General features: G+C 36.3%; 1 protein-coding gene and 1 non-coding gene across 8 annotated transcripts in view; both read right to left on the bottom strand.

Annotated features, from left to right (window-relative positions):
- Positions 1-1,551: 1,551 nt before the first annotated feature.
- RAP1GDS1 (Rap1 GTPase-GDP dissociation stimulator 1) overlaps positions 1,552-24,202 on the bottom strand; it is a 129,574-nt gene continuing 106,923 nt past the window's right edge. For 6 of the 7 annotated variants that reach the window (XM_032460216.1, XM_032460186.1, XM_032460207.1 and 3 more), the window contains 5 exons: positions 23,542-23,667; positions 21,084-21,223; positions 15,474-15,600; positions 11,757-11,885; positions 1,552-3,271 (listed from right to left, as the gene is read on the bottom strand). In XM_032460216.1, the coding sequence (XP_032316107.1) occupies positions 3,144-3,271; positions 11,757-11,885; positions 15,474-15,600; positions 21,084-21,223; positions 23,542-23,667 (650 nt within the window). In that variant the 3' untranslated portion in view covers positions 1,552-3,143. The remainder of the gene's footprint in view (positions 3,272-11,756; positions 11,886-15,473; positions 15,601-21,083; positions 21,224-23,541; positions 23,668-24,202) is intronic. The other variant, XM_032460201.1, reaches the window with a different exon arrangement.
- On the bottom strand, positions 23,349-23,420 carry TRNAI-AAU. The gene has a single exon. It is a non-coding gene; the product is annotated as a tRNA-Ile (tRNA).

The following is a 24,202-nucleotide window of genomic DNA, read 5'->3' as shown; positions in this document are numbered from 1 at the left end:
ACCACTCAATGTGGTTTTAACTTTATTTGGTTAAGCAGATTAATACAAGATTGCATTTATGCCTACCAGCAAAATCACAGATCTCTGAGCAATGGCTAATTCTAAGAATGTGCTCTGAGGTTGGGGGTAAAGGTTAAAGCCAAGTTAGTTTTTTAGGTTGGAGATGTTATTTGCATCAAGTCACTTCTCGCCTGAGCCCCTGTTCCCATGCCTAAGCCATCCTACCTGCTCCATTTTTACTCCTTGAAAGCTGCATTGATCATGCTGGGAGTCAGAGAAACCATTTGTCACTTACGAGAAGAGGGCACTGCTCATAACATCAGTCTGATCTTCTGGTTTGTTTAGGAAGTGGGAGGGCCTACACTTCTCTCTGGACAGTATGACATCAGGCAGTAGAAAAGCCAGGGACTGAGGAAACAAATGTCAGGAGACCCAGAGGCATTAGTCCCTACCTGGCTGAAGTTTGTTCTGCTTATAATTGGTTCCAGTATAGAAATGAGTTGTCATCATATTCAGTTCCTGTCTAGTGTTATAAATAGCAGACAGATGCATGTTTTCCATTTTTGCAATGTTAGATTAGAATCTCTGCGGCCATGGCTAAAAAATTCAATTTGGTAAAAGGTTTTAAACGTTTTGTTTTCCTGGGAAGAAACAAAGCAAGGATAAGGAAATAATGAACTTTTAAAAGTCAACTGAGAAAGAAAGAATATTAGTTAAACTTAGGAGCATAAATTCCATGCATAGTGTCACTTTTTCCTTCTGTAGCGGACCATTCACGGCATACAAGAACCAACAGCTAATAGCCGGAAACCTCCAATATAAAAGGGATTCTGCCTGTCTAGCCAAGAAGTGTAATGATAAATAGACCATCGGAGGTGAATTCTATCAGAGGATTTAAAGTACAGCTACCATAAGCCTTTATGGGAAACACACAGCATTTATATTTAAGAAAAAGACAAAGACAGATACCTGAAAGGTATGTACGTTAAAAAGGTGTATTTTATAAATACTAGTAAGACGTCAGCATTGAAAATGAGAAGGGGGGATTATTTTGTTTCTATATTGAAAAACTCATAGTACTACAACTTTATATTGACTTAGTAATAATATTAATAAAAGCTAGTATCACTGAGCTACTCCTGTTACGCCACTTTACAGACGAAGACGTCTGACAGGACGAGGAAGTCCTCTGGTGGGGGTACATTCAGGGCCTGCTCTGCCCACGTGGCATCTCAGTTTCAGAGGGAATGAAGTGAGGGGTTGTGCGTTCTGCACTGAGGATAACTGGGTGCTCCTCAAACCATTAATACACTATTAAGGATAGGCTATTACTACAGACAGCTCCTACTATCAAAAAAAAAAAAATTCCCTGAAGTCAGACAAATATTTACATCTCAATTTCTCTAGCAGTCTATCTAGAAATAATTCAGGCAGGCAGCCGGGAGGTTCCATGGAAGTAGGGATTCATTCAGCAAACAGGTGCTGACCACCAACAGTGAGCAAGCACTCTGCCAGGAGCTGGAAATAAGTAAAATATACAAACAAACCAAATGATGCCATTACAGTTTAATATACTATTTATTTAGTTATGAATATGGACAGCCTATATTGCAACATTACAGATATCTTTCAAAACCTATAATAAAATAGAGCCCACTATCCAGCCCAGGAGAGGACAGTAAACAAGACCATTCTGACAGAGGAGCATTAAGCACTCACAGTATTAGTCCCGTTCTTGGACATCAAAGGGAACAGCCAAAAGGTTCTTTACCTCCACTGGGATGTTAACTTTCTTGAATTATAGCTGTTTCAGAGTCAAAAGTCCAGCTTCGGTCACTCCGTTGAGATGTGCAGCATCTCACAGAGAGGAAGGAGCCCATCTTACCTTTCGGCCAGTAGTGGTCAGACTTGGGCACGGGAAGAGGCAGGTATGTCACAGGGGGTTTTGGTTACTTTACAAAGATTGTGTCCTAAAGCTCTAAAAACCCATTTGGTGGTGGTAGTGGCAGTGAAGAGTATATACTACATTTTGCCAGGGAGGTCTTCTCATCTCGAGCCTTGGCACTGTCACCTTTTCTGAGAGCCTTGAAGACGGACTGCAGTTCTCTGTGGGAAGTGGAGGTGGGGAACTAACAGCTACTGGTATGAGGCCATGTGCAGAGTGAACTGGACTGGCTACTATGGCTTTTATAACCTGCTTTCTTTAGATGAACATTTCTTAATATTTTTTTGTAAGTCCTGCTAGTTCTAATATAAGATTTAAAGAGGCAATGACCGGGAAAACATCTTACTTTCAAGCTGAATGATGAAAAACCGGGGGAAAAAAATCCATTCTCCAATGAGCTATACTCAGTTTTCTGAGTTGAAAGCAAATGCCAAGTGACTTTTAAAGACAAGTGTTGGACAATGATGATTAATTGATGGAAGAAATTCTGAGGTCAAACTGTACATACTGCAGAATCAAAAATACAGACAAAAAAAGATGTACTAGTGTAACATTCTTCAACCCCTTAGTTTCATGCTGAAAACCACCAATGTTTTCAACATCAGGCTACTGATGACTGGCAATTTCAAGCATCTACATAGGAAGGAGGAGAAACCATAGGGTAAAGAGTGAGAGCATTGGATTTTATTTAACTCTAGGTACCATGGTTTGACATTAGTAGGTAAGACTAATGAATGAGCAGCCATACAGATTTTTTGGTCACTGTGCTTTCCAAGCACCAATAAATGGAGCTATTTTTACTAGTCAATGCCGTCTTTAATAAGCTAGTCAGCTTCTGCTGCATTCTTGTTTCTAATTTACCAGTACATTATTATGTAGTTTACCCAGGATGAGGAGCAAGTCATTATGTAGTACCGAGTTTACATCATCATAGGACTACAACATGCACGTTCTACTCAATGTAGCTCAAGCAACAGGAATACAAGAAAACAGTTATTAGTGGAGACTCGTTTTGACAAATTCATGTGCACGCTAACAATGGGTTTAGAAATCTTATTGGGCAGGTACCTCCAGCAGTTCTTCAATTGGTATTGGAACATTACACGCATGCACAAGTGATATGGAAGAGGATGAAGCAGAAGAGGCAGCTGGATGGAGGACGAAAGGGAATCAGAAATGTATTAGGGAGGGGCCGTTCTCAGCTTTCCACAGCCAGTCTCTGCTCTGTGAGAGAGGCCTGCTGAGCAACGCTTTTGTTCTCATGACTGCGAAGTTTGGATACAACATCCAGAAAGGCCAGATCTTGTACTTCCTTGTGCAGAGGTTCTGGAAGACAGAAACCGGGTAACAAATATGCTTCTACTAGGCTGTTCTAATCTTACTATATACTCTATCCAAAATGCTTATTTAGATGATGCTGAGTTATAAAACTAGGACCAATTCTGGAAGAAGACGCAGCAATAGCCTAGAAATGTCATCTTTAGAGATATCTTAGGATAAAAAAAAAAAATCAGAGACCCATTACTTGTCACAGTTATATAAAACTAAATCAGATGTCAATCAAGTTCTATAAGGTTGATTAAGGTAGTGAGTTATAATTAAACATAGCACAGTGTATGATCTCAGGGTTCAGCAATGTACCCCTTGACCCTACCATCAGTTTCATCAGTTCAGATATGAAGTTCAATACTTATAGGAAAATCTTAGATCTGTTTCAGATTAATTAATTTTGTGGCAAATAAAATGGTTATACTCCATTGTGTGAAAGCAGGCTCCTTTTTTAGATTTCCTATCTTCCTCGTTTTGGTTTTCTTGCTCTATTTAACCTTAATTACAGTAAAATACAGGGCTGCTTTTAAGACTCTGAGAAGTGATATATGGGAAGACTTAAGTCTAATAACTTTAATGTAATCAGCGTCCTTTAAACTGATGTGTTTATTTTGATAAGACTGAGGAATAAAACCAGAACTACTGTTTTTAGCAGAAATAGAAAAATTCATCCTAAAATTCCATCCTTAAGATGGAATCTCAAGGCATTCTTGGATATCCAAAACAATCTTGAAAAAGAACAAAGTTGGAGGTCCCACTTCCTAATTTCAAAACTTACTACAAAGCTACAGTAATCAATCAAAACAGTGTGGTGCTGGTATAAAGACAGACTGACAGAATAGAAAGCACAGAAATATATAATCAAATAATTTCAACAAGGATGTCAAGACCATTCAATGAGAAAAGGACAGTCTTTTCAACAAATGGTGCAAGAAAAAAAATGAGGTTGGACCCTTATCTTACAACACAAACAAAAATTAACTCAAAATAGACCAAAGACCTAAACATAACTAAAAGATTCTAAAAAAAAAAAAAACTTAGCAGAAAACTTTATGAGATTAGGTTCAGTAGTGATTTCTTGGATATGTAACAAAAGGAGAAACAGATAAACTGGACTTCATCAGAACTAAAACTTCTGTGTATCCAGACACAATCAACAGAGTGAAAAGGCAACTCTTGGAACAGAAGCAAATATGTGCAAATCACATATATATCCAATAAGGATTTAACATACAGAACATATAAAGAACTTTTCCAACTCAGAGAACAACCTGATTGAAAAAACAAAGGACTTAACATTTCTCCAAAGAAGACAAGATATACAAATGGCCAATGAGCACACAGGAAGATCCCCAACATCATTAATCATTAGGGAAATGCAAATCAAAACACAGTATGATACTACCTGACACCCACTGGGATAGCTATTATCAAAACAGAAAATAATATTAGTGAGGATGTAGAGACTAGAACCCATGTGCACTTCTGGTGGGAATGTAAAATGGTGCAGCCACTGTGGAAAACAGTACAGTGGTTCCTCAAAAAATTAAACAGAACTACTGTATGATCCAGCAAATCCACTTCTGTTTACATATGCAAAATAACTGAAAGCAGGGACTTGAACAGGTATTTGTGTACCCAGGTTCATAGTGGCATTATCCACTATAGCCAAAAGGTGATAATAGCCCAAATGTCCATTGATGGGTGAATGGATAAACAAAATATTTTTTCATTCAGCCTTAAAAGAAATGGAATTCTGACACATGCTGCAACATGGATGAAGACAGATGCTAAGTGAAGTAAGCCACACACAAAAGGACAAATACTGTATGAGTCCACTTACATGGGGTACCAAGAGTAGTCAAACTCACAGAGACAGAAAATAAAATGGTAGATGCCAAAAGCTGGGGATACGGGTGATTAGGGAGTTATTGTTTAAAGAGTACAGAATTTCAGTTTGGAAATAAGATAAAGGTCTGGAAATGGATGGTGAGGAGAGTTGCACAATGATAGTAAGAGACTTAACCATTTTTAAGTGTATAGGTCAGTGCATTAAGATCACAAATTATATGTATATTTTACATTAAAAAATGCTTGAACAATTACGAATATGCTTGAAACAAGTAAGAAAAACTGAGTTTCAGCAAGGAAAGAGAAAATGTAAAGAAGAGAGTAGACTGAAAACTATTTTACCTGAAATAGAAAACTCGAGAGGCTCAACAACAGAATGGAGAAGAAACAATCAATGAACTTAAAGACAGAGCAACAGAAATTAATCTGAACAGAGATAATAAACTGGAAAAAAAAATGAAAAGCCTCAGTCACCTGTGCTATATAACTAAAGATCTCACATTTGTGTCATTAGAGGTCTCCAAGGAGAAGAGAAATAGGGTGGGACTAAAAAAGTACCTGGAGAAATATGGTTAAAAACTTTCCAAATTTAGCAAAAGACATGAGCCTACATATTCAAGAAGCTGAGCAAAACTTAAATGGATAATCCCAAAGAGATGCATGCCAAGACACATCATAGTCAAACTTCTGAAAACTAAAGACAGGAAAAAATCTTGAAGCAGAAATGACACCTTGCCTACAGGGGAACGACAAATAGGGAGACAGTGGATTTCTCTCAAGAAGCCATGGAGGCCAGAAGAAAGTGGTACAGCATTTTTCAAGTTTTGAGGAAAAGAACTGTCAACCTAGAGTTCTAACACAGAATATTTTTCAGAAATGAAGAACAAATCTACATATCCTGAAACACAATGAATAAGTGAAGGAATAATAAAGGAAATGAGAATTTGTCACAAGCAGATCTCACCTAAAACAATGGCTAAAGGAGTTCTCTAAACAGAAAGGGAATGTTTAAAAAAAAGAAACTTGTAACATCAGAAAGAAAGAACAGATACAGCAAAGATGTAGATAAATACAGTACTTTTTCCTTATCTCAAGAGTTCTCTGGATTATGTTTGATGGTTGAAAACAAAAATGGTAACATTATCTAATGTGGTTCTAAATGTATACAAAGGAAATATTACTAATTTGAAACCCTTTGCACCCCTATGTTCACTGCAGCAATATTCACAAAAGCCAAGATATGGAAGCAACCTAAGTGTCCATGAATGGATAAAGACACTGTCGTTTATTTATACAATGGAGTATTAGTCAGCCATAAAAAAGAATGAAATCTTGCCACTTGCGACAATATGGCTGGACGTCGAAGGCAGTATGCTAAGTGAAGTAAGTGAGACAGAACAAGACAAATACCATATGATCTCTTGTATATGTGGAATCTAAAAATCAAAAACCAAGCTCACAGATACAGAAAATAGACTGGTGGTTGCAAGAGGCAGGGGGTGGGAGTAGAAGAAATGTATAAACTATTTTTTCTTTTAGTTTAAATAAATTGAATAAAGATTTTATACAATGATCATTTAAAAAAACCTCAAAATAGTAAATTATTTTTGCTTACTGATTAAACACCACACAAACCTTTTGTTTCCCATTACTCCAATTTGAGTTTCATATCACAGTAACAAAAAACTTACTGGTAAATTAGTATTTCTATTTTTCTCTAACTGTGCATTATTTTAAAAAATGGCTCTGGAAAAATCCACATAATACCCCAAGAAAAATCTTCCCTAACTAAAGATTTAACACAAGAGTATCTTGACCATTTATTGGTCAATCTGAGAATGGAAAAACTCTTTGTGAAGGAGAATTTTATCATTCAATGGGTTGCCCAAGCAGGATTTGTGGAAAATATCAGAAATCTCCTCAAAGAATACAAGCAAAGCAGAGCTTACTGGGGCGCTGGTCGGCATAGAGCACAAACACTACCTAGGGCAGTGTAGACAGAGCCACAACAGCAACATCTGAAAAGATGACGGGTGCCTCAAGCCAAGGGCTTCCAGGATTACAATTCCTTTGTCAAAGTGGACCCTGCTGCAAAAACAGATGCATCAAGCCACCATGACCTGATGCCACTACACAGTCCATTCATTTAACTCCTTGTTCTGTTCAAAGCTCATCAAGCAACCCTCGATGCCTGTCTGCCCTGCGGGAGTCAGTGCACCAGACATGTGCATGGGGGGTGTTCTGAGATCAGGGGCAGTCATACTTCTCATTATAAATGAGTAAACTACCATTCTGGTTTTGTACTTGGATACGGTGAGCCCACCCCAGGAGACAGGTCCACCTTTATTTACATGCACAAAATGAGGCATGTGAACCTGCTCACAGTTGACAGCTGAACCTCAGGCCTTGGTGAAAGCACCAAGCCACTTAGGAACCCAACCCCACCCACCAAGACTTAGTTCCGGAAGTGCTTTCCCGAAACTGCCCTCTACTGCCCACAACTGTAGTTGTCACCATCACCTTGAAAATGCCTGTCCCAGGAAAATGAAGAAATTACAACAAACAAAATAGAAATACAGAATATCATACGAGAATATTATGAAAAACTATATGGAACCAAACTGGATAACCTAGAGGAGATGGACAAGTTTCTGGAAACATACTGTCCACCAAAACTGAATCAAGAAGAATCTGAACACTTGAACAATCCGATCACTAGAAAGGAAATAGAAATAGCAATTAAAAACCTCCCTACAAATAAAAGTCCAGGACCGGACGGCTTCACCGGGGAATTCTACCAAACATACAAAGAAGAACTCATACCAGTCCTTCTCAAACTCTTCCAGATGATTGAAAAGGAGGGAATACTCCCAAACTCATTCTATGAAGCCACCATCACCCTGATACCAAAACCAGGCAAAGACACTACAAAAAAAGAGAATTATAGGCCAATATCACTGATGAACATAGACGCCAAAATCCTCACCAAAATTTTAGCAAATAGAATCCAACAACACATAAAAAAGATTATACATCATGACCAAGTGGGGTTCATCCCAGGGACACAAGGCTGGTTCCACATATGCAAATCAATCAATGTAATACATCACATCAACAAGAGAAAGGACAAAAACCACATGATCATCTCAATCGATGCAGAAAAAGAATTTGATAAAATTCAACACCCATTTATGATAAAAACTCTCGCCAAAGTGGGTATAGAGGGAACATATCTCAACATAATAAAAGCTATATATGACAGACCTACAGCCAGCATAGTACTCAACAGTGAAAAACTCAAAAGCTTCCCACTAAAATCTGGGACAAGACAAGGATGCCCACTATCACCACTCCTATTCAACATAGTCCTGGAAGTCCTAGCCACAGCAGTCAGGCAAGAGAAAGAAATAAAAGGGATCCAAATTGGAAAAGAAGAGGTAAAAGTGTCATTATATGCTGATGACATGTTACTATATATAGAAAACCCTAAAAGGTCCACACAAAAGCTACTAGAGCTGATTGAAGAATTCAGCAAGGTAGCAGGTTACAAAATTAACGTTCAAAAATCAGTTGCATTTCTTTACACTAATGATAAATCAACAGAAAAAGAAAGTAAAGAAACAATCCCCTTTAAAATAGCACCCAAAGTAATAAAATATCTGGGAATAAATCTAACCAAGGAGGTGAAAGAATTATACACAGAAAACTATAAACCATTGATGAAGGAAATTAAAGAAGACTTTAAAAAATGGAAAGATATTCCATGCTCTTGGATTGGAAGAATCAATATTGTTAAAATGGTCACACTGCCCAAGGCAATCTACAGATTTAATGCAATCCCTATCCAATTACCCAGGACATATTTCACAGAACTAGAAAAAATCATAATAAAATTTATATGGAACCATCAAAGACCTAGAATTGCCAAAGCATTACTGAAGAGAAAGAAAGGCTGGAGGAATAACTCTCCCAGACTTCAGACAATACTATAGAGCTACAGTCATCAAGACAGCATGGTATTGGTACCAAAACAGACATATAGACCAATGGAACAGAATAGAGAGCCCAGAAATGAACCCACAAACTTTTGGTCAACTCATCTTCAACAAAGGAGGCAAGAATATACAATGGAATAAAGACAGTCTCTTCAGCAAATGGTGTTGGGAAAACTGGACAGCAGCATGTAAAACAATGAAGCTAGAACACTCCCTTACACCATATACAAAAATCAACTCAAAATGGATTAAAGACTTAAACATAAGACAAGATACAATAAACCTCCTAGAGGAAAACATAGGCAAAACATTATCTGACATACATTTCAAAAATTTTCTCCTAGAAGAAATAAAAGCAAGAATAAACAAATGGGACCTAATGAAACTTACAAGCTTCTGCACAGCAAAGGAAACCAGAAGTAAAACAAGAAGAAAACCTACGGAATGGGAGAAAATTTTTGCAAGTGAAACCAACAAAGGCTTGATCTCCAGAATATATAAGCAGCTCATACGACTCAATAAGAAAAAAAAATAAACAACCCAATCCAAAATGGGCAGAAGACCTAAACAAGCAATTCTCCAAGGAAGACATACAAATGATCAAAAAGCACATGAAAAAATGCTCAATATCACTAATTATCAGAGAAATGCAAATCAAAACTACAATGAGGTATCACCTCACACCAGTCAGAATGGCCATCATTCAAAAATCCACAAATGACAAATGCTGGAGAGGCTGTGGAGAAAAGGGAACCCTCCTACACTGCTGGTGGGAATGCAGTTTGGTGCAGCCACTGTGGAAAACAGTATGGAGATTCCTCAAAAGACTAGGAATAGACTTACCATATGACCTAGGAATCCCGCTCCTGGGCATATATTCAGAAGGAATCCTACTTCAGGATGACACCTGCACCCCAATGTTCATAGCAGCACTATTTGCAATAGCCAAGACATGGAGACAGCCCAACTGTCCATCAACAGAAGACTGGATAAAGAAGAGGTGGTATATTTATACAATGGAATACTACTCAGCCATAAAAACCGACAACATAATGCCATTTGCAGCAACATGGATGCTCCTGGAGAATGTCATTCTAAGTGAAGTAAGCCAGAAAGAGAAAGAAAAATACCATATGAGATCGCTCATATGTGGAATCTAAAAAACAAAAACAAAAACAAACAAACAAACAAAAACAAAGAGTAAATACAGGACAGAAATAGACTCACAGACAGAGAATACAGACTTGTGGTTACCAGGGGGGGTGTAGGGTGGGAAGGGATAGACTGGGATTTCAAAATTGTAGAATAGATAAACAAGATTACACTGTATATCACAGGGAAATATACACAAAATGTTATAACTCACCGAGAAAAAATGTGACACTGAGTGTGTATATGTTGATGAATGACTGAAAAATTGTGCTGAACACTGGAATTTGAAACAACATTGTAAAATGATTATAAATCAATAAAAATTGTTAAAAAAAAAAAAAAGAAAGAAAGAAAAGAAAATGCCTGTCCCTAACAAACGGGACCATTCATGTTCATCACTCCTCACCCAGCACCACTGCACTGTCCCTGCTTATTTCCTTCACAGCCTTGGCTTCCTCATCTAACAAATGGTAATAATAATAATGATAACCAACTTTGTGGACGAAATCACACAACTGTTAAGCAAAAAAAAGGTGAGGGATGACAGAGTGGAGTCAAAAACATGACCCAACAATATGCTGCCTACACTTCAAATTGAATGATACAGCAGACTGAAACTGAAAGGGAAGAAAAAGATATGTGAATTTTACTCAAAAGAAAGTAGGAGTAGCTAAATTAATATCAGACAATGTAGACTTCAGAGCAAAGTACCAGAGACAGGGAGGAACATTACATAATGATAGAAAGGTCAATCCACTAGGAGGGCACAGTGACCCTAAAGGGTGTATGTACCTATCAACAGAGCTGCAAAACATGAAGCAAGAATCTGACAGAACTGAAGGGAGATACAGACAAATCAACAATTGTAGCTGGAGACTTCAACACCCCTCTCTCAAAAACTGACAGAACCAGTAGAAAATCAGCAAGAATACAGAAAACATTAGTATCAGACAAAAGGATCTAATTGACATTTATAGAACTCACCACTTGATAACAGCAGGATATATGTTCTTTTCAAGTGTCCACGGAACATATACCAAGATATGCCAATGAGTTCTTGAACAAATTCCTTAGTTAATATCATGGTATACAAAATCAGAACTTGTTCTTTATATAAAATAATATTTTAGGGTTAATGAAACTTAAAGGTAAACTTTTTTAACATTGATTTTTGTTTGCTATATAATACTTTCTATTATTAAGAATCTTTTTTGGGGGGTGGTAATAGCTCAGTGGAAGAGTACCTGCCTAGCATACAGGAGGCCTGGGCTCAATCCCCAGGACCACCACTAAAAATAAATAAACCTAATTACCCCCTCCCCCCCACCAAAATCCTTGGCGAATATTTGCAAGATAAAAGGAATCCTGTATCTTCCATAAACTAATTTCTAATGCCTTTTAAACCCAAAGCAACCATTATTATTATTTTATATTTAATGTCAACTGTACGTTGATGAATATCAAATGACAGAAGAAATACTTACCAGACCCCATGAGAGCACAGATCAGGACCATGGAATTGTATTTGATTTCAGGAGCACTTCTCTCATCTGCTAGCAGTCTGTGTAAAATCTGTACAAGTTTGGCACTTTCTAGATCCTTCTCAGCAGTGCCTGGAACATGAAACAATTAAAGTATCAGTTACATTCACTGTGTATGAACCTGATACAATCTGGCTAAATACTGCTTCCCTTTCTAGAAGCTGACCATGTGAAACCTTCCAAAAGGGACTGATAATAATAATGACGTAGATAAAGAGTATTAAATTCAGGCCTTGTTAAAAGGGTAGATAGATCTAAATTTCAATAGACATTTCAGGAGATTGGGCTTAAAATTCAATATTAAAATATTCCTTTAAATATGAGGCAATTAACCTCTATTACGAAAACTGTTAAACATACAAAAGAAGAAGAAGATGATATGATACACTTTGTCACCATCTTCAAAAATTATCATGGCCAATCTTGTTTCCTCTGTCTCTAGTCTTATCCATCTACTCTCACCCATCCCAAATTATTTTGGAGCAAATCCTACAAATCACATAATTTCCCCCATGTGTATTTTAGTATGTATCTTTGAGATAAGGTCTCTGCAATTCCCATCAAAATCCCAATAGGATTTTCTATAGAAAACAGGCATGTACTACAATTTATATGGAAAGCCACTGGCCCTGGAAAAGGTAAAAAAAAAAAAAAAAAGATCTTGATAAAGAAGAATAAAGTGGGAGGAATTCCTCTACAAGGTATGAAGGCTCACTGGACAGCTACAGTTAACAAGACGGTGCCAAACAGGTGGAGAGACAGGTAGGCTCATAGGTCAAAGGAACTGAAAGAAGACCCGACAAACAGACCCACACAAATGTGCTCTACAGACTTTAGACAGAGGTATAACATCAGATCAGTGGAGGAAAGACAGCCTTTTCAACAAATGGTGCTGGAGCAATTATATAACCATAGACAAAACACAAAAAAACGATGCCTGACCTAAACCTCACATCTTATATAGATATTAACTCAAAAAGGATCACAGACTTAAATGTAAAATATAAGACTATAAGCCTTTTAGAATTCTCAAAACTCAATAGTTAAAAAAAAATGGAAAATGGGCAAAAGACATAAATAGGCATTCACCAAGGAATATATACAGATGGCAAATAAGTATATGAAAAAATGTTCAACATCATTAGCCATTAGAAAAATGGAAATTAAAACGAGGTATCACTACATAGCTATGAGAATGGCTAAAATTTTAAAAAATAGTGACAATACTAAATATTGGTGAAGATACAGAGAAAACGAGATCACTTATACAGCACTGGTGGGAATGAAAAATGCTACAGCCGTTCTGTAAAACAGTTTGTCAGTTTCTTAAAAGATCAAACATGCAGTTACCATACCATCGAGAAGTTATCTTGTAACTCCTAGGCATTCTTTAGAGAAATGAAAATTTATGTTTACACAAAATCCTATACATGAATGTTCACTGCAGCTTTATTTTTAAGTCCCAAAGTGGAATCAGCCCAGATGTCCTTCAATAAGTGGAAGGTTAAACAAACTGCAGTACATACATATCACAAAATACTATTCAGAAAGGAGGAGTGAACAATTGATACATAAAACAAATCAGTAACTCTTTAGGAAATTATTCTGAGGAAAAGAAGCCAATTCAAAAAGGTCAAATACTGTATAATATTTTTGAAATGAAAACATTTTAGAAATGAAGGATAGATTGGTAGTTTCCAGGGATTAGAAACAAGGAAGGGGGAGGTGGATGAGTGTGGTTGTAAGTGGAGGATCCTTGTGGTATTAGAACTATTCAGATATACCTCCACGGGTGATAAAACTATGAACTTTTAAACACAAATGAGTACAAGTATAACTCGGCAAGTCTGTCTGAATAAGATAGGTAAATTGTATTAGTGGTTGAGATGTTACACATATGTTTTGTAAAATATTACCATTGGGAAAAGCTGGGCAGAGTGTATAAAGGATCTTTCTATATTATTTTTTATAACTGTATGTGAATCTACAATTAATAAAAATATATAAGGACTCAAAATACTGCTCTAATATTTTCATCATACACAAAATTTATAATTCCTTAATCATATCCAACAGCTGGTAAGGATGCAAGTTGGAGAAGTATGATTTTCAAAGTGCACTATACATTAAAAAGGTAGTATGGCCTTATTTTTAAATCTTAGGCTCAAGGAGCCTAGGAAACATGAGGTAACAACAACAAATGTGATTATGTATTGTCAGTTCCATGGTAAGGTGACCAGACCCAGGCAAATACTCAGCTATCAGGAAGCCTGTTTAGGAGACACTAGTTATGAAGGGCATAAAACCAGATTTCCCCTAGGATGGGAGGCCAAGGATGTTCTGAAATTGCTCTATCACTTTAAGCCATTTAAAAAAATCAAGCCCTGAACCCAATTTGGTATTCAATGTTCTCACCAACTCTCACCTCTTCATCACAGCTCCCCCCACTTAAAGGTGTCTGGACTTCAGGACCGACATCCATAATCTCCCCAAACCATGGGATAAATCACCGAGTAGGCCAGGACTCGGACTGACCTCTGCAGCATCTCTAACCTAAATCAGTGACCAAAGTCACATACATTTTCTTGAAGTCTTTTATCTTTAAAATTCAAGAAAATTTTAAATCCTACTTATTTTTTTAAAAGTGTAAGTTGTTTAAAAATTTATAACCCTTTAAGAGGACAAAAATTCATATCTCTCATACCTGAAATCTGAGAGTGACAGAGTAAATCTGACAGTGGAGGAAAATATACCTTGTTTATCTTTTGGCTCCTGGGGATAAGAGTTGGTGGGTCCACTTGCCCCAGTGCGAAGATTATGCACATAAATCACCAATGGGAATTGAGGTGATCAGTTAGCAGTATTTACCCAAATGGCTCTGAACTGAATAGGACACGCCTAAGTCTATAGTCCTCTTCTGTGTAAGGCAGCCTGAGGCCTTTCCACAGGCTATGGGACTCTGATTGTCCCCAGCTGACTGTATCAGAGGTTGGTTCCTGAGACAAAGTTCCTACCCATAAGCTAAGATGCCTATAAGCTAGCTTATCCTGAAGAATTCTGACCAACAGAGATGCTACTGATAGAGAGAAAAGGACTGAATCATTCAGACTTTGCTTTGGGGGAATTCTGAATGTAAAGTATACAGAAGAGTGACATAGAAGGTGAGAATTTAGAATGAAGGCAATGCTATGAAGCAACAGAAACCACAGTGACAGGGAGGAGGATATGAGCAAAAGAAAGAATGAGTAGTAGATACGGCAGCGAAGGTCTGGGTGTCTGGAAGGGCAGCAAACTCTAAACTTGATTTTGTATTCTATGTATTTTTTTATTTCTCCATGAGGCCTTCTGAAAATGTTTTCTGTATTTCCTAAGTGCCTATAATTTGAGATAACATTTAAGAGTGTCAAACTAACCTTAAAAAAAAAAGGAGTCAAACTAACCTTAAAGTACTGCCCTAAAAATATTACCTAAAGAACCACCAAAAGGGACAGCTGTGGTGATGCTCTGTAGAATATGATTTTCCATATACTCAGATATGGGTACAGACACACTGGCAAAATGTGTACAGTCAAGGTTCTGTCTGACCTCTGTTCCACTCCTGTGCTTCCTTTCATCCAAAATAAAAATAGGAAAAAACAAGTCTGTCACTGGGGTACTTACCCAATTCTAAAGCTGCTATTAGTGCCAAAGCAACAAGGGCTTCATTCTGCATTATTACATGTTCACTAGTTGCCATGGTAACTAGATGCTTGACGCCACCACTTTGTACAATGGTTTTAATTACATCCTACAATAAATATCACAGAATAATAAACTTTAATTTTAAAACATAAAGAAACTGCATTACAATCAGTCAATTCACTGTTGAGTGGTTTTCTGACAGTGTCCCCTATGAATCATTACATTTAGCCATAATTTTTTTCTTCACAGAAGAAAAGGAAAAAGCTTTTAGCTTTAAATAAATCCATCAAAAGGTGACAACTTTTAAATTACCTAGGTGAAAAAGACCACCGCAGTTCATATCAAGGAACAGAGTCCCAGAAGCTTCCAAAGTCAAAGAAATAAAGTGACATTGCCCCAAATGTTGACTTACCCACAAGATCAACAAGAGACTAAGTCTTGAAATAATTTAAAAAGTTCTTTTCTTTTTCACATTTGTAATATAACACCAGGTAGGTGTTCTCCAGATGCACTAGGTGAAGCTATTTATTTATTTACTTACTTACTTACTTACTTACTTACTTACCTACTTACTTACTTACTTACTTACTTACTTACTTACTTACTTACTTACTTACTTACTTACGTAGCTTTTAAAAACCATTGTTGGATCTGACAAAACTAGATTACATACAAAGGGACTTGAGCAGAACTTAAAATTCTGTCTTCCTCATTTTTCATGGTGCCTACGGTTCTGCCCTCTCCAATTGCAAAGGGAGCACTGGGCTCCAGACTCAAAAAATCCCAGCACCACCACTTTGAGCAAATTACTGAAGCTCTCTGCCTCTCAAAGAATTCACCTATAATAATGAGATAATGTAAGTGTATATCTCATAGGGTTTTGTTAAAATTACAATGTTACTACATGAAAAGCACAAAGGCTAGATTTTTTTTAAATGATCACTTTTTTTCTAGTACTCAGTTTTGTCTTCATCTCACTTCATCTAGTACTCGTTGTTGCCTTAAAACTCTTGGGCTAAATATGATTTAGTAGAAACTCTCAATTATAGAATATTTTAAAAGTAACTTTATTACTTTTCACTATTTTTAGTAACCTGAAGTAACCACTGGAATATTTTAAGTAGCCTGTCCCAGTTAGCTTCAATGATACAAAACTAACTGTAATTAGAAATATTTTTCAAATTAATTTGTTAAAATATTTGAAAAAGGAGTTCTTTTCTCCTTCTACCTTATGTAAATTTTTAAGAAAACTATTTATAGACAGTATCTTTGTTTTGAGCCCAGACTTGTTTAGTGATTAAACATTCTAAATCAATAGAGTCCAAGTACTGAGTTTTTTGGTGGCTGTGTTATAGCGTCTAATGTCTTTTCCCACCCACTTCTTCTAGAAAGTGAGAAACCATGTTTCAAAGCCTTTCTTAGTGAAAAGGAAGCCTCCCAATCCAGGCAACCCTCCGTATCTGTGGGTTCTGTATCTGCGGTTCTGAATCCATGGATTCAGCCAACCACGTACCAAAAATGTTTGGGGAAAAGATAACTCCCATAAAATTCCAAAAAGCAAAACCTGAATTTGTTGTGTGCTGGCAACTATTTAGTATTTACATTGTATTTACAAATATTTACATCGTATTTACAACTATTTACATCGTATTTACATTGTATTAGGTAATTTAGAGATGACAAAGTATATGGGAGGATGTGCACATATAAAGGACTTGAGCATCCACAGATTTTGGTACCTGAAGGTGTGTCTAGGAACCAGTTCCTCTCAGATACCAAGGGACAGCTATATACTGCGTACTCAGAGGCAGCTTATTTGAAACTGATAAATAATTCTTAAAATTAGTAAAGAATTTTATAAAAATCACAAAGATTTTTGAGTCAAGAAGACCACAAAAGATTCACAAGATACATATGCAGTCACCTAGGAAGGTTCCTGGACTATCATTTCATCCTCCCGTTTGTGATTCACCCTAAAAAGTCCACTGTACTAGAAAGAAGGGAAAGGAATAAATGAAGAAAATCTGTACATCAGAAGTGAATACCACTACTACCCTTCAATCCAAGCATAGCTTTTTCCCACCTCACTTTTCTGAAAGAGATACCTGAGTATTTCCCTTTAAAATGTCTGCCCCCGCTCCTCCTACTTCAGTAAATGCTTACTGAGTAGCTTATGGTGTCACTCTGCCTGATAGAATGGAGGATAAAAAATAAATGCAGCCTTGTACTTGTGACATATGACAAAAGAGGATTATTACTATTGGTAGCTACCCTTTATGGAGCAACACCTACACCCAGGACACTGTACTGGGTAGCTTACAGACAACAGCTCATTTTCACCCTAGATAGTATCTCCAGTTTATAGATGAGGAAACTGAAGTTCAGATTGTTATATAATTTGCCTCAAGTCAGACAGTGATTAAATAGTGAAAAGCCAAGATTCAAATCCAGACAGTCTGACCACCAGGTCCTCATTTTTAACCATTTGTGGTCTATGCAAAAGTATATGTACTGAATTCATTATAGTGCCAAGCAGAGGCAGTCATTTAATGTGATTTCAAGAGGCTCTATGAATGTATTTTAAAGTTATGCTTTTAACTTCAAGACAAAAAATAGCACCACTCCATAGAACAAGAAGATTCATCTGGAGAATTACAAATAACTTTAACCAATACACTTCCAAAATTAATCCAGAGATTATTTTAACCTCTCTGAAACCATTTCATTTATAATAAGTAAATATATTTTATTTCATAATCCTATTTTTCAAGAAGTTTTTCTATAGAAGGCTAAATTTCAGTACATATATAACCAAGGCAAATTATCTATGTTAACAGTCTCACATATTTATCATTTATGGTCAATTTGCTCTTAATTGTTGAGATAAATCCAGCTAAAGACTTTGTTGAAAACATCAGTTACAATGGAATGTTTTGAGATAGGCTTGAATTTGGGATAATTTATAAGATTATAGGCTCATGTAGCTCCCGAATCACCTATCAAAACCTTTCTTTCTCAACAATCTATCATCAAAGCTCTCAGTCCAGGGTTTAAATAAATATTTGTTGGACGAATAAGCAAATGACTAAATACATTTGTTTAAGTATTTTTAGCTTGATAACTGATGAAGAATGTTTTACTCTTAAAGGTTAAGGAAAAGTACCCTGCTTTGACAGGAGGGAATTTTTATATTCATGGTGTAGAGGCAAACTATGTTTCTCAAGCTAGCTGCTTAGGAGCCCTAGCTGAGGACATGCTTTCAAGGCAAGATGTGAGTTTACCTATTGGCATAAGCAAGGAATACATTCTATATGGCCAAGATGCCTAAGCCAGGGTGAAACTGTGAATCAGTGCAAACTTCTAGAGTGCTGTACTCTAAGACAGATATCAGGGTGACTTTAAAAGGAGTAGAATCTTCAAAGTTTAAGAACAACACAAGGAGAGAGCCATGATTCACAACAGTTGGTTAAGAATCTACAGGAATGCAACAAATTTTACCTAATGTTTAATTACTTTTTAAAAGCTTATTCCATAGCATTTTCCAAAGTATTTCCAGTGGAATGTTAATAGGTGTCTCTTGCAAAAAAGACCCACAGTGAAACAGTTTGTGAATCAGTGAACAAATTAAAAGAAGAATTCCAAAGGCAAGTTAAGGGAATGAGCTATTTCCCTAACTAACCTGACCATAAAATCCTTTTTCTTTGTTGAACATTTCTTGGAGTTATTATTTGATGAAACATATTTTGAGAACTGCTGCTTGAAAGGAATCGCTGATTCCTTTCATGTTTGTTAAATTTAAAAATAATTTAATAATTCTAATCCAGAGGTCACACAAAGAACATACGTTGTATTCTTTTCATTGAAGCCTATGAATCAAAGTTCCAATTGCCTCTTAGCAGCAGTATAATCTCAATTGTAGTAAAGATATGTAAAGGAAAAAAACAGTCTATTTGGTACTGAATTGTAAAAAAGTTATAATGCAACTATAAATTTGAAACCCTATATTATTTCCAATTATTTTTTTATTACACATACTCATACCAACACCCACATCCCTACAAAGGTACCATCTAGTATTTCTCATGTTTTTTTCAAAAACCTTACATAGTTGATAGATGCTTAATGGGTACTTAAAAGTTTTTGACGGGGAGAAAATAAGAGATTAGATGAGGCAAAGGGAAACCTGTGATAAATGAAACTCACAAAAAAATCTCAAAACCCTCAGATCTCAATTTAATATTATAGCATTTGAATAGTTTTGGTTCTAAGACATGGTTGTTTAAGATGCTGGGATGCATCTAGCTATGGACACATTTTTGTGTCCACTAATGGTTTGGTTATATAATTGTTAGTTGATACTGAACTGATTTTATGAATTAATCAACTCTTCATTGGACTCACTGGCCTAACTACCACATGTAACAGAAATTTATCTTAGGGTTCCAAATCAGATGCCAAAACACGACTCCTATTGTAATACAGTTAATAGAATATACTGCTGTCAGTAAAAAAGTACAAACCTTTAGGCTACTCTGAGTGAAATAAGTAATAGGAAAGCCCTAATGAACAGCTGCTTTGCTCCACGGAAAGACGCCAAGAGATAACTTCTGATGGGGAGGAACATTCCTGTGGCCAGTCAGCTGGAATAGCTATTATGGTGAAGTCAATTATTTGTATGAAGGAGATTTACACAAGTCAAGGAATACCCTTATTTTTAAGCTTTTTCTCTTGCCATCTTCTTTTAATTTGTTCCATAAATAAATGAAAATAGCTCGTGGATTTTTAGTTCTAAACTGTCGTTCGTCTCACATACAATCAGTTGTAAACAAGTGAAATGGTCAAAAGGGTCACTTCAAAAATGAGATTATAAAAAATAAAAGGTATCTAACTTGGATACTAAATCAGCTGCTGAACTGTTGGCCTGAGTTCCCACCACTGTGATCTTTAAAACAGTTCATTTTTTCATTCATTTCTTCCTTTCCTCAACAAAAATTTACAGGTGATTTACCACATACCAGACACATACCAGGCTGAACCCTGACAAGAGAATGGATTTCATCCAACTTTATGAGTTTGGGGCATCATCTACCATCCAGATATCATTTAATTTCTGAGTATCCGTGGCTTGCTGGGTCAGAGCGTGGCACACGGAAGATGCCTGACACAGATGCTGGTAGTGGTGGAGAACAACAGCACCCTCCACTGACTGAGTGCTCACTGTGTCCGGCGGCAGCTGAGCGCTCTGTCTATGTGATCTCATCGAATCATCCTCACAGCACTTTCATGTGGGTGTCATCCCAATTTTTATAGGTGAAGATACTGAGAAGTGAATACACTTGACCAAGTAAATTGCAGAGATATAATCTGAACTCATCTCTGCTTTGATTCCAAAGCGTTCCTCTTATCTATTATGGAGTAGAACTAAATTTTAAAAAGTTCAATCTTCAATTATTTTTTTCAGAATTGTGGATTAATGTATTTACACATGAATACATAAAAAAGGCAAGCTTATGATACAGGTCTATGATACTGGGTTTCCGAAAAGGCCACTGCAATGTTTGATGGTGAACGGTTTCCTCTAGGACTTACTTTTGATTTACTGTGTCGTATGAGGGCAGAGAGCAGTCTGTTTGACTCCCCCATCACACCAGCATGATCTTTGGCTTCACACCATTCCACCAAACGCTCCACTAATTTAACATTCTTTCCCAGTTGTTCAGCAGCTTCTGCTATAGAAAAGAAGGCAAACCACAAAGGAATGAATCACTGCTAGGCGATCAACTGAAATAACTGGTGGAAAATTACATGTCTAAAAAACATAACAATTTTATTAAAGCGAGAACTGCAAATATTCTGTTTCTGATGAACTATTGGGCTTTTTCTATCAAGCTGTGGACTTTCATACAAAATACAAAAACAAACAACTTTGTACTTGTTTGGTTCTGCCTGGCAGTCCATTAGTACTCTGGCAAACTATAATGAAGAGTTTTTATAAGGACTCTAAGGAATCAATAAAGAGAAAGGTTTAGAATTCAGAAAGAAGTAAATAAATAAAACTAATTTCCAAGGAGTGATTTTCATTACTGTTGCTGTAAACAGAAAAAATGATCTCCCTGTTTGCAAAACAAATTTTACACAATTTTGACTATCACTGTATTGAATGAAACTTGATAATTTTGAAGACAGGCTGAAAATGGGTATGGAAAAAATGCTAAAACATAAAAGCCCCTCAAGAACTGCTAATAAATCAACCTAAAACCAAATTATATATACTGATAAAGAGAGATGCAATATAATTTCCATTTAAAGTCAATTATAACAAGTATGGAAATTAATGAACTGGGTTCCAAAACCAATCCCTATTGCCTTTTATTTGCTACTTACCTTCTTTTTTTAAAAAAACATTCGACAAAGGAGGCAAGAATATACAATGGAATAAAGACAGTCTCTTTAGTAAATGGTGTTGGGAAAACTGGACAGCAGCATGTAAATCAATGAAGCTAGAACACTCCCTTACACCATACACAAAAATAAACTCAAAATGGATCAAAGCCTTAAACATAAGACAAGATACAATAAACCTCCTAGGGGAAAATATAGGCAAAACATTATCTGACATACATCTCAAAAATGTTCTCCTAGGACAGTCTACCCAAGCAATAGAAACAAAAGCAAGAATAAACAAGTGGGACCTAATTAAACTTACAAGCTTCTGCACAGCAAAGGAAACCATAAGTAAAACAAAATGACAACCTATGGAATGGGAGAAAATTTTTGCAAATGATGAAACCGATAAAGGCTTGATCTCCAGAACATATAAGCAGCTCATACAACATAATAAAAAAAACAAACAATCCAATCCAAAAATGGGCAGAAGACCTAAACAAGCAATTCTCCAAGGAAGACATATAAATGATCAGTAGGCACATGAAAAAAATGCTCATTATCACTAATTATCAGAGAAATGCAAATCAAAACTATAATGAGGTATCACCTCACACCAGGCAAAATGGCCATCACTCTAAAGTCCACAAATGACAAATGCTGAAGAGGCTGTGGAGAAAAGGGAACCCTCCTACACAGCTGGTGGGAATGCAGTTTGGTGCAGCCACTGTGGAAAACAGTATGGAGATTCCTCAAAAGACTAGGAATAGACTTACCATATAACCCAGTAATCCCGCTCCTGGGCATATATCCAGAAGGAACCCTACTTCAAAAAGACACCTGCACTCCAATGTTCATAGCAGCACTATTTACAATAGCCAAAACATGGAAACAGCCTAAATGTCCATCAACAGACAACTGGATAAAGAAGATGTGGTATATTTATACTATGGAATACTATTCAGCCATAAAGATAACAACATAACGCCATTTGCAGCAACATGGATGTCCCTGGAGAATGTAATTCTAAGTGAAGTAAGCCAGAAAGAGAAAGAAAAATACCATATGAGATCGCTCATATGTGGAATCTAAAAAGAAAAGAAAAAAAAAAAGAACATAAATACAAAACAGAAACAGACTCATAGACATAGAATACAAACTTGTGGTTGCCAAGGGAGCAGGGGGTGGGAAGGGACAGACTGGGATTTTAGAACTTGTAGATACTGACAGGCATATGCAGAATAGATAAACAAGATTATACTGTATAGCACAGGGACATATATATAAGATCTTGTAGTAGCTCACAGCACAAAAAAAAATGTGACAATGAATATATGTATGTTCATGTATAACTGAAAAATTGTGCTCTCCACTGGAATTTGACACATTTTAAAATGACTATAACTCAATAAAAAAATGTTTAAAAAATTGGGGGAGGGGTAATTAGGTTTAATTAATTAGTTAATTAAATGGAGGTACCGGGGACTGAACCCAGGACCTCATGCATATTAAGCATGCACTCTACCACTGAGCTATACCTGAACCCCAGCTACTTAGCTTTATGATTACATAATTCTGAAAGCTAAAAACAAATCCTTTTTCAACTAGAGGCACATTAAAACTATTATACCGAAAATGCACCTTGGGAAAGCATTTCATTTACCTTGTGCATCTATTAACATTCTCAGTGTTCCTAGAAGTTTGAACTGAACCGGCGGCATTTCAGATTTAAGGAATTTCAAAACTGCCTCTGTGACTCCAGCTGATAACATCTTTGCTTTATTTACAACTGGAGAGAGAGAGAAAGACTGTGGTTAAAATGGTATTAGCATTCTAATACAATTGATATAATATATAATTATATTGATATAATCATTCAATTTAATACACATTTACTGAATGTCTTATTATCATCAAGGCCTAATGTTGTATTTTTCTATTTAAAAACCAATCTTGTTACTTTTCTGTAAATTTTAAGAATGGGATTGGGGTGGGAGGACCAGAGGTAAGTATCCTGTTTGTCTACAGGAGCACTACATACAAAATTACACTTACTGGCTTTTAAATCTAATCATAAAACAAGTAAGGAAATCTGACAATGTTGCCTTCTTATTTACAAAAAGCACAATTCCTCAACTTAAATAAACTTTTTTTACCTCTGTCCTTGACCCAACTGTGTTAACAGATACTATAGATGTTAATAAATAATACTAATCTGCTACATGAACCAAACTGATTTCCTATAGATTTCATTTTCATATAGTATACACTATTTCACCTAATCAGAAATTTATCTTTAGAAAGTAGAACAATGAATAGTTTTA

Source organism: Camelus ferus, chromosome 2, assembly GCF_009834535.1.
Source record: "Camelus ferus isolate YT-003-E chromosome 2, BCGSAC_Cfer_1.0, whole genome shotgun sequence".
Taxonomy (NCBI): domain Eukaryota; kingdom Metazoa; phylum Chordata; class Mammalia; order Artiodactyla; family Camelidae; genus Camelus; species Camelus ferus.
The sequence above is the reverse complement of the archived record's forward strand: the minus strand, read 5'-3'. Positions and strand labels throughout refer to the sequence as shown.